Below are 11093 nucleotides of genomic sequence, written 5' to 3'. Positions count from 1 at the left end.
ATATAATTCATTGCTATCATGTTATTCTATCATGAGAAGGCAAACAAGCATTCTTTGCTACAGATTGTGTTTTCACTGCAAGAGTTTCACACCAAATTGTTGAAAATTTCAGTCAAATCTCATAAACAGTGAACATTAGGGAGAATAAGGTTTGCATGCAGCCGTGTGCACTTAGTCTGCGTGTAACAAAACAGGAAATCTCAGCACCCCGTTCCAATTAAGTGAAGGTTGATTTATCATGGAACATAAATTTTCTACTTTTCTCCCAGAACAACCTTATGCTGATGTTTTAAATAGTGGTAAAAGAGTGTTTTTAATTTCACACCTCACATAGCACAGTCAAATGCTTCATAACAATATAAACAAAAGTTTAGGCAGAGCTTTGCAACTGAATTCAAACAATGCTTTTCCCCCTCCCCTCCCCATCCCTATATGTACTCAAGGTTCGCAGGGAGAATATAGAAACTTGTTGGCTAAGGCCACAGAAATGAGTTCTCCAGTGTTCTGGCTGCTGCTGCCAACCTTAGTCACGGATGTGTTATCAGTGGACGCATTGATCCAAATCCCATTATTCCCACCACCAATCAAAGAAAGAATCATGTTATTGCACTTCTGGTCTCCTTTTGGTTGTATCATAAGATCGAACAACTTCCGACTGGGAAACAACACCGTGTTCTTCTTGAGAAAATGCATACCCATCTGAAAAAGCAAAGGAAAAAAAAATCACTAGGCTTCAGCTCAAGGGTGCAGCCTGCTTTTAGAAACAGTTTTAGGCATTGCTGAAGCTACGTGACCAAAACTGCAATAATCATCTTCATCGCTATGACCTGCTTCCAGCATTTAGAGCTGTGCGTGACATCGCCCACGTGGCACAGAAAGGATGGTGCGCTGCCAGTTCTGTCTTACTGCTCCCCTCCTCTGGCTGGTGTTGTGTACACAGGCAACACTTCCCAGAGTTACCCCGACCAAAACCCTACAGAAGGACTTGGACACCAACTTAGCTCCTGGAGGGGCAGAGGATCTTTAAAAAAACAGATTAGTAGAGACTTGCATTTTTGCTCGACTCCTCTATAGTCTGTTTGATGAGATCTGCAGGTTCCCTGGAGGAACCCAAAAATGTCTAGACCACAACTGCCATCTGAGTCGCATCTTCCTTGTACCATCATCCAAGATTTTTTTTTTTTTGCATAAATTTCCAGGTAGCATCTGGCAACTCACACCAAGGAACTCTCGATTCTAGCTATCTTCCCATGCCTTGAATAGAACAAACACCARCATACTCTGGAGGTAAGTCTCTATTTTGCACAAATCTGTCTTGTTGGCTAACACGATCCTCTGACCTTCCCTGAAATTTTTCAAATTAAAGGAAATCAGACACACTCTTCTTCTAAATTACATGGACAAGCCAAGCGATGGGTCTGACGTCATCTGGAAAACAAATTACTGATAAAGCAATCTCAACAGCTGAAGGGCCAGTGTAGGGAAACACCAAACAATATGTAAACCAGACATGACCCTGCAAAGATTGTTGAATGGCAAACTAAAGCAAAGGACAGCAGTCTCCGTGACACAAGGGAACAGTGATTTTCACTGAAAATGGGCAATCACAAGGCAAAAGAGGAAGACAGGGAGATTAAGATAGTCATAAAATATGGAGAAATAGGAAAGTCATAGTACATASAGAACCAGATAAGGCTTCGCACTAAGAAAGCCAGCCAAGAGTTAGCACATGTGATTTCGGCTTGGAGGAACCCAGGAACGATACCACAGCTCATATCTGGGAAAGTCGCCATCTCCCTCAGTGCAGCTCTGGAAGTGGGAATTTGTGACTTCCGAAATCCTATCCCAGGTCTACCCAGGCTGAAGGACAGAGCATCTGATAAGGCAATACAGAAGTCCAAGGACTATCCAGAGACCTTGCAATTGCCTTTCAGATGTCCTCCCTTAACAGTCTCAAGTTTATTTATTTTTTTTTTCCTTCAGATCAGGTACCAAGGTGAGATAGGGCTGACACAGGGGGGGACCCTGCAGTAGAACAGCACATGGGACTGATCACCCTCTTAAGGTGGARGGGAAGACAGGCCAGGGAGTGGGTGCAGGTGAGGTCTCTGTCGAACTTGGTCCATTAAATCTCCACTGAACTGTGGAGGAAACCTCTGCCAGTAGATGGAGAATATTCAAACAGAAAGACATCATCCAGAACTAACTCCAGGCACATCTCCCTAGTGAGGTGATTGCAGGATCACAGGAACCCCGATTTGATTACATGACTAAGCCCAACATCCCTTTTTATTCTCCCTGAGCATTTCATGCTAATACACACACTACTATAGATGTACAGGTTGTTTTTTGCTGCCTCTAGCTGAAGGTTCACAAAATATATTCACAAAATTCAAATTCTCTTTTGTAAAAAATATATGCATACTGGATAATTACAAAGGAAATATGCCTATTACAAAAATAGGCTTTAAGTTAGAATAGAGTGGATTCACACTTAAACAAATCCCCTCAGTGGGTTTGTTCCACTCTAAGTGCCAGCATACTGTTAATTTTTTTGGCAAAAATCTCAATGGAAAGAATCTTCTGCTTAGGCCCCAAAGGACCGAAGGCAGTGCCCATCACCCGGCCTGCATCAAGAYGGCTTTGCTATATTTACATGTCCGATCATGTCACTCAGCACAGTAGACTCTTCAGCTAGCCTAACTACTGCAAAATCAGTACTTATCGTGCAACCAAAGTCCGTCAGCCCTAGCTCTCTTTCCATTACCGGCTTATTTCCAGTGTTAGCACAAGCCTATAAACAGCTAGTCAGCCCAGTCCTTCCACAAAGTCAGTGCAAAATGCAATCAAAGAAACCTGTGTTTAAYTCTCGCACCAGTAGAAAGCCTGTTGGGCTGCAAATTTTTGCTGCCTTAAGAGGACCAGTGGTATTCCTACACCCAAGTGTCCTTGATCCATCCTGACAAAGCCTCCACCAGGGTGCTGTGCATACATCATGGGAAAGGCTGTGACCCCAGCACTTGCATATTCTCTCCATTCAGTCAAAGCTCAACGTTTGGCCATTTATTTAACTTTTTTTTGTTGATCTCACTGCAGAAGGTGATTTCATACTATTTTTTTTTTTTGATTGAGCTTCAAGCTGTTCAGGCAGCTGACTGCCTCGGTCAATCAGAAAGTGCTCGAGTCGTGCCCGTGCTCCCCAAGCAGCTCTGCCTTTCCACTATTCTCAGACCCCATCCAAAACCAGTGAAAGCTTCCATCCACCAGTGACTAGAAAACTGTTTGGAAGTTCGAGCCTTTCCCCCAGCTCTGGTTTTAAGACCACCGCTACTGCCCCGCGCGGGGAACAAGGCACTCGTTRTGGTGCGGCGCTGCAGCAGCCCACGAAGGAGCACTTCTTTGGGGCTTTCTGGGGACAACCTGCTCCCGGCTGCTGCGGAAGGAAGAGCCTTTGTAGTCGCAGCCTTTCAACTAAGGCAGCTAAATAAGGAAGACTTTTGAATATCTGACAGCACAGCTCATGTGTTAGGGACAGATTCACATTCTCGTCAAATCTAAGGTTTCACTGGTACCAGATACTATCAGGCAACCTATTGAATTTTAAAAGCACCTTTTTTTTTTTTTTTTTTTTTTTAAGCTTTGATATTCTATTAGTAGATCAGAATCTAGCCTCCCATTAGGTTTCTAAGCTAACAGAACTTTTCTCTGTTCCCTGCAATGACTATTCTGGTCAATCCAATCCTGGATTAGAGAAATGGTCTATGTACGTACGTCCTGAGCATGCAAAGGACACTGCGCAATCTCCACAGCTTGCGAGATCAGGACCACAGAGGGTCCAGAGGGCTCTCTCTGCTCCAGGAAATCCACTCTGGGCAGGACTGTGCGCAACGCTAGGTGCTGCAGAGATTTACTCTAGAGGCCACCTACTCCTCGCACTCTCACCTGAGACAGCCGAGCTGACAGTCTCCATGGCCTGTTTAAGCCCAACGAGCACCAGGGAGGCCAGTTCTCACTGGAAGTCTGTTAGTTCCAGACCTGGTTCCCTCCTTCCTGTTAAGCCTCTCTAACAAACATTTTACTATTTCACAAGTGCAGTAGTATTATAGTTTAGTATAATCCCAAGTACAACATGCATTTTACCAGGATGTCGTTTACCTCTAGAAAAAACACCCTGAAAAACAAATCCACTAAAGTGACATTTTTGGAGGATGTAGAGGGGGATATTTTTTTATCACTTGTTTTTTTGGGGGAAGGGCTTCTTAAATCTCAAAATACCTCTGACAAAATAAAAATCAATGTTAGAATATTGCTCGGCCAGCCAAATTCTCTCTCAGGCCAAAAGTTTGGTTCTGCATACTTTTGAAGAAGAGTTGATGAGATGTCATAGCTCATATTTACCAATTAAACAGAAAATGCTAACTCAGCAYGCCTTCTCAGGGAACCCTCTCTTCAGCTTGTCCTGGGAAACTGAGAGCTGCTTTGTCTTGGACATTTTGACTAATACTTACAGAAATCATTCACTCCTCTGCTGATAAACTATGCCTGTGTTTTCTAAAGGACCCAAGAGAAATTCCTGACAAATGGTCCCATAACTGTCTTCCCAGAAACTAAACTACTAGTGTTTGCACGTAGAAAACATGGAGCCAGATGCTACAGCATCCCTTCTAAACTAATTATTCCTACTTCTTGTTCTTAAAAAAAAATGATTTTAAAAGATTGCAACTCATCTTGACAGTCAACAAATATCTAGTTGTTTTTSAAAAAGTATCAAATACATATTATTTCAAATACATCCAGTATAAAAGGAAATGGAGTTTAAAAGGCATCTCTGAGAGCTACCCTGTTGTTTTTCAAATCAGAATGCACCAGGAGAAAAGCGAGAGGAAGAAGATGTCTGCTAGTGGAGAATAAATGGTGGGATTAGAGCCCTCAGCATGAASACATTATTATTATTTATTATTCGCCAGCCCCCATACTGTGAAACGAACCTCACATGACAGGTGCTTTTTCTCCATTGATTAATAAGGTGCAAAGCACACTCTGTGTTCAGATTTACTCCATGCAGTCACCACACCCCGTCAAAGGAAGAGGGATTTTCTTTGCTAGCATAGGAAATCCGGGCCAAGCGCGGTAATCCTCATTCAGGCACAGCCCTCCACGTTTCAGGAGTGCTCAGCTCTGTTTTTAAGAACACACTTGGACAAATCACAACTAGCCAGTGACAGGAGATATTCTGAATTACAAGAGGGAAGGCACTACAGGGCTCACTGGGGACTTTCCACATGGACAGCCAGGGTGGAGGGTACCTGAGTAAGGGTCGGGGGGAACATCAGTGTCCTCATCCTGCTGCTCTGGGGGCACAGGTGAGAGAGATCAGTCATGCTGAAGGAGAGGGAACAACAGCTTTTCTCTATCCATAGGGCTCATTGGAGGCAGATGCTACTAGGTCAAGAGAGTGCTCCTAAGCCCTGGCACTGAACTCAACAGGACAGTTGTACTTTCATAGGCTCAGAGCAAGTAGAGGCACTAAAATGGATGAAGCCTTGGAGAGCTCCCTGGGGAAAACCTCATTGCCAGCAAATCTTTTGAGACTAAGAGCATTTATGAGTCATACTAAGACTGCTCCTTTCCTGGAGCAATGGCCCAAATGAACGCCTGAGAAAGCAACCTGGTGGCCCTTCCTGCTTGCTCTTCAGGGGCTTTAAAAAGCAGATGGGAATGGAGAATCCATGATTTCTCATGGGTACCTCCAACAGGATCCACACCAAGTTTTAAAGGTGAGTGCCACTGCTGCTGCCTACAAGATGTCACTGAGATATCAGCACATGAGCTTCTTACCTGTATAAAACTCTGTCACTAAAAGCCTCAAGGCAGTACCATCTAACAGGGACTTCTCCAGATAGGGTTTTTTTTCCTTCCTGAATTTTAAATAGATCTTCTCAGATTTTATACGGATGGGAAGGAACAGCATGAGCTTTGACGGTATAGTTTGTAGATAAATTTGCTATATGTTTCTGGTAGTTCTCCATGATGCAGGACACAGAAACAAAGCCAGAGCAAGAAAATCAACCACAAAAGGTCGAACATGCTTAAGAGTGCACTTAAGAGGTCTCTTCCAGATGGGCATGACCTAGTCTCCTAGGCAGCTACTCTGAGCCAGTTCCACTACTTGGAGAACAACATGGAACAACTGATACTGGCTGGTGTTGGTGTACAGCAGGCACAGCACCGGCMGTGTGGCTGTGCGCCTCCCTTTGGGGAGTCTGGGGGCTAGATCTGCCAGAGCACAGCTTTTAATGTGAGCACAGCAGCCCTGCATCCTGCCCTAAGGTGAATGCTGCGCTTATGCTTTTGGATAGGAGACGACTCCCCAGCAGACAGCTAAGGAAACAAGCAGATAAAGTGCCTATCTTGCAGTAAAGGACTGCACAGTCTTGCCTTAAGCCATCTTTTTTTTTTCTTTTTTTTCTTTTTTTTTTTTGCCCTCCACACCATTAGCAGCAGCCCAGAAACAACTTATGTGATTTTTCTAGTATTTGCCTCATTTCCATGTGATTGAAAACAAAAGGGAATTTAAGGTATTGTTTCTTCACCACTAAGTACGAAACAGTTTTCAAAAGTAAAATAAAGATGCAGTAGTGATTTGAGATTTACTTTACAATCTGTGCGAGGAAGCTGAAGCATATTTTCCTTCTTTGCTGTGGTCAGAGCAATTGATTTGCCTAAGCCCTTGCCAGCTCTACCTAAACAAACCCGTCTCCTGCTTTATGTGCAAGTGTCAGATTCTGAGCTGAAGTCCCATGAGCAATTTTTGGAAGAAGTGGCCTYCACAGGCTGGGAACTTGGAGCCTGGTGAAAACACATGAACAGTTCAAGACTTCAAACAGAGTGCATGTAGTGTGATTTAAGATACTGGCCCAGCATGTCAAGGCTACTGCCCTATTCATCAATTCTTTGCTTTGAAGCTTTCCAGCATTTAGTAAACAGTTGTACAATTTAGGGTTGTGAAAACAGCACATAYGTTCCCAGGATTTCACATGGCCTTGTGCATATAGCAGCTATGCAACTTTTGAAARAAACATTTGACAAGAGATGACAGAAGTTTTAAAGAATCATGGATATGACATAAAAAGCCTTTTCAGTCCTAGTAGCTTCAYAATAAAACTTTACATTCATGTGAAAAACAGACAGCTGAATGTAACCTGTCCTGACTAGGTTGACTCATTTAGCACTTAATCATTTGCATTTATAGGGGGCTGGTTATCCAAATTAGGCTTTATTTGATATCTCATTTTGCTTTCCCGTTAACCATTCACCTATTAGAAGCTCAATGAAGTGTTCTACAAAACTCAAAACGCAGACCAAGTCTGACCAGTTACCACCAGCATATCTCCTTTCTGCACTGTGCTAAGTCTCTACAGCAGATTTCCTTGACAATCCATTTATGTATTGCATGGATTTATTCTGCCAATCATCTCCTCTAGCGTTTCCTCAAAGGGTGTGTCTGTGGGCCCAGAGGAGAGCCGCAGGCAGCATCCCCAGCTCCTTGACACGAGGGGTAAATCCTGGAGGAAGCCCATGGCCCCGGGCTGCCCTGAGCCCGGAGCAGCAGGCTGATGGCAGAAGGTCTCACATCCCTTGGGCAGCAACAGCCCCCGKCTGCTCTGGCCTCAGCACTGAGGGCACCTGCTGTCCTTCTGCAGGGGACAASATCCAGCAGATCCAGGACCCTCCCTCCTGTCCTGGTCAAATCCTGCCTGGAATACAGGCATACTCTGGCATTTGAGTGCTCACATCCTATCCCCACCTCCATGGCCTGGGCCACAAGAGCCTGCTAAAGAAGAGGTTGCAGTCAGCAGATGAGGTTTGACTCCAATTAGCTTCCTGGGATTCCTAGACATAAATGTCATTTCTCATTGCAAGGAGGATACAAACCCCAAATCCTGAGTGCCTGCCCCTTGCCCCGTGAGCAGCAGCACAGCACGCAGGGGGCTATTTTCTTAAGTAAGATGAGCATATTTTGACCAACTGCCTGGCCACAAGAAAGACTGCACTTCATCACCTGACCGGGTGACTGGACTCCCTGCTCCCCCGACGCATCCTAGTCCTTTAGTGCATCTGGCCTACAGGGGTCTTTCTTACATTATTTTTAACACTGGAAGCTCTGACAACACACACAGGTGCAGCAGATGCAGGCCTGTCACACACTCCTCTCTGAGGAGGAATAAATGGATGATCTCAACACCAGCAAAGAAAGCAATTTATTCTAAATAGTACAGGTAGCAAGGTGTGAGGTTGCATCTCTTCTCCCATCAGAGGACAAAAAGAGGGAGATGAGTGAAACAGTTCTGCATGCCACAGCTTGTTTCATGAGAAGCATATAAAACACAAATTGCATCACTGAAATACTACTGTATTCTCAAAACCACAGCTAATAAGACTTTACAAAAAGGAACCACTTCTATTTAAGCAAGACTCTATCACAACATTTATTTTATCCTGCAGAGTTTTTGATATTCTCAAGAACACAGTAATATCAGAATTTTACATTTAGAGAATTTGTGTATTGGGATTTTGTCATTTGGGCCTGTTGATTGGATCCTAGGGAATTATCCACATTTGAGCTCCACTTGCCTAGGGCCAAATACACTAATTCCACTTCCAAATGCATGTCTGTTGGTTGGCAGCTCACCCTCTGCACTAGATTATCTCTACCTACAATTTAATTAAAAAATAATCACCCTTCGCTTCACTCATCTGGGACTGACTGCTGTGAAACACACATGCATCCATGACCCATTACTTACGTGATACACTTTGCTGGACAGAATGAGCTCGGAAAAGGCTTGGAGGAGTTTTCCTGCCAAGCCTTTTTAACAAATGATCACGTTCGTTCACGCTGAGGGAGGAAAGAAAGAAATATATGTATCAGTGAGTAGGCAGATAATTTCAAGATAAAAGTCAACTATATTTAAAGTACTTGGCAGCTTTGGCGTTGTCGGTATTTGTTACAATGGTTGTAGCATAAAAAAGAATCTCATCAGTCTTTAAACTGCACACACTCAAGACCACTCTATAATAATGAAAATCACTCCTTTTTAAGGCCATTTGTCTAAGCACATATTTAGTTGATTTACCTCTGATATCACTACCATCATGATGGTGTTGTCTCTGGGCCTTTGACATGATTTGTTACAAATTCGATATCGAGAGATATAGATCATAAAAAAAGGAGATTTCTTTTTAGTGTTATGCACACAAATCATGACACCCACAAGCWGTCTTGGAGAGCAGTGTACTTTTGCTTAGCGCATGGTAAAAGGTTTTTATCGCACCTGCAAAATGACCTGAAAGAACCAAAAGTGACACCGATCACTGATTTTCTTTTCTACAGAATACTCTCATTTCCATCTATATTGGAAAAAACAAAACCAAAAAAACCCAAACCCCATATTCTACTCAGGTTTTAGTTAGAACTCTTTTTTGGCTTGTTTACTTCATTTTGAAATTTTGAAATTATTAAATGTACAGAAAGTGAAAATACAAATGTAAGGTGAAAGATACAATATTCTTTTCAATCACTTGAAAAAGAGAAAACTGACTAGATTTAACACACATGTATAAATCATTACAGCTACTGCCTACCCTGAGTCTTAACAAAAAGAAAAAAAAAGGGGGGGGCAAAAAACCCCACTACACCACTCACTGCTTTGAGAACTTTATGCCCAGAGTAGGCAAATGATGTCTAGGATCAAGGTGTCAAGGCACTTAACTAGGCATAGAAGTCTAACACAGATGCTCAAATTTTGCTGAACTGGGTATCAGAATATATATGAATATCAGAATTATGGATATCAGAATATTATGAAATACATCCTATATATTTTAGTTGAAAGTTACTATGGAATTGGGTGTTTTTCCTCTCACACTCTTATTTTTTTTTAATCTCACACTTGTTCCTAATACTGGGATGGAGACAAGGAATACAACAGATCTGTGTGCTTTTACGGCTCTTCCCCATTTCTTGACCCCATTTGTACCACGTTTTACACTGGCTGTTTGATCTTCAAAAGTCTGCCTGTCTTTTCACATCTTTTTTCACAAGCAGTAATTCCATGGTTTATGCTGCAAATGTGGATACATATCTGAAATATGAATATCAATATTCATCTTGGGTTAGATTACAAGTTCACATATATTCGGTATACAAAATGGAAATCCCAGTAAGCACAGCTGCTGCTGTCAACAAGCTTACAACAGCTTTAAATTGGCAACTCCCTTTCATCGAAGCAGTTTGCTAACCTCAAACAAGAAAGTCACTATAAGAATCTCTGAGCTGCCACTAGCATGTAATCCATCTATGTGGGTTTACGTTTCACTTAATATTCCATTAGGTTAATATCCAGACTCAAGAGTCCCCCGTGCAGTGCCTAATGAGATGCTCACGAAAGAAAGGCAGGAACCCTTCTGTTTTCCCTCTACGGCCTCCAGTCTGGCCATCTGAACAAGGAAATTGTATGGCCTGTTCACCCTTCGTTACAATCCTTATCACTGTCACMATTTCCAGACACTTTGGGTTTTTCCCTCTCTTTTTCCTGGCACAGCAGAATTACTCCTGTAACTGGTATGCCAGGTTTTTCCTGTCTGCAGTCAGTGGTATTTCCTCAATGTAAAGCACAAGTTGATGACAGATTTGGAAGTAAAACTACAGATACAAACCGTGAGCATAAGAGAATCTCCAAGAGCTCTTGTAACATTAGATCCACATGCATTCGAAGAAGAAAGGAGTAGAAGTTTCCGCTAAAAGCAGAGTTTCAGCATGGAAGGTTCTGAAGCTTGGAAGATCCAGCTGATAAGAAAGACTGGCTGGTTGCAAGATAACCAYATGCACAGGCAGGGAAACCTCCAACAGTGCAAAGCAGGCGTAAGAATGGAAAGAACATACTGCGAAGGATCAGCGGATGAGGGACGGCATGCACAAAGCGGTACATGAGATTTCTCCAGCTTTGAACAGGCTGACAGAGCTGAGTCTCTAGAGTCAGAGACAGTCTAGAGGCTCCAGAATCTATCATAGTATCATAGAATCTGTAAGG

At 42.9% G+C, this 11093-nt stretch overlaps 1 protein-coding gene across 1 annotated transcript in view; it reads right to left on the bottom strand.

Moving 5' to 3' along the window:
• Nucleotides 1-443: 443 nt before the first annotated feature.
• The window catches only part of ATP8A2 (ATPase phospholipid transporting 8A2), a 297060-nt gene continuing 286410 nt past the window's right edge, over nt 444-11093 (bottom strand). Inside the window, exons 35-36 of the mRNA XM_085321829.1 lie at nt 8808-8899; nt 444-699 (exon numbers count right to left, since the gene is read on the bottom strand). Of these exons, the coding sequence (XP_085177955.1) occupies nt 602-699; nt 8808-8899 (190 nt within the window). The 3' untranslated portion in view covers nt 444-601. The remainder of the gene's footprint in view (nt 700-8807; nt 8900-11093) is intronic.

Source organism: Rhea americana, unplaced genomic scaffold (assembly GCF_003343005.1).
Source record: "Rhea americana isolate MKP2758 unplaced genomic scaffold, rheAme1 scaffold_71, whole genome shotgun sequence".
NCBI classification, from domain to species: domain Eukaryota; kingdom Metazoa; phylum Chordata; class Aves; order Rheiformes; family Rheidae; genus Rhea; species Rhea americana.
This window is presented reverse-complemented; position numbering and strand designations above follow the sequence as displayed.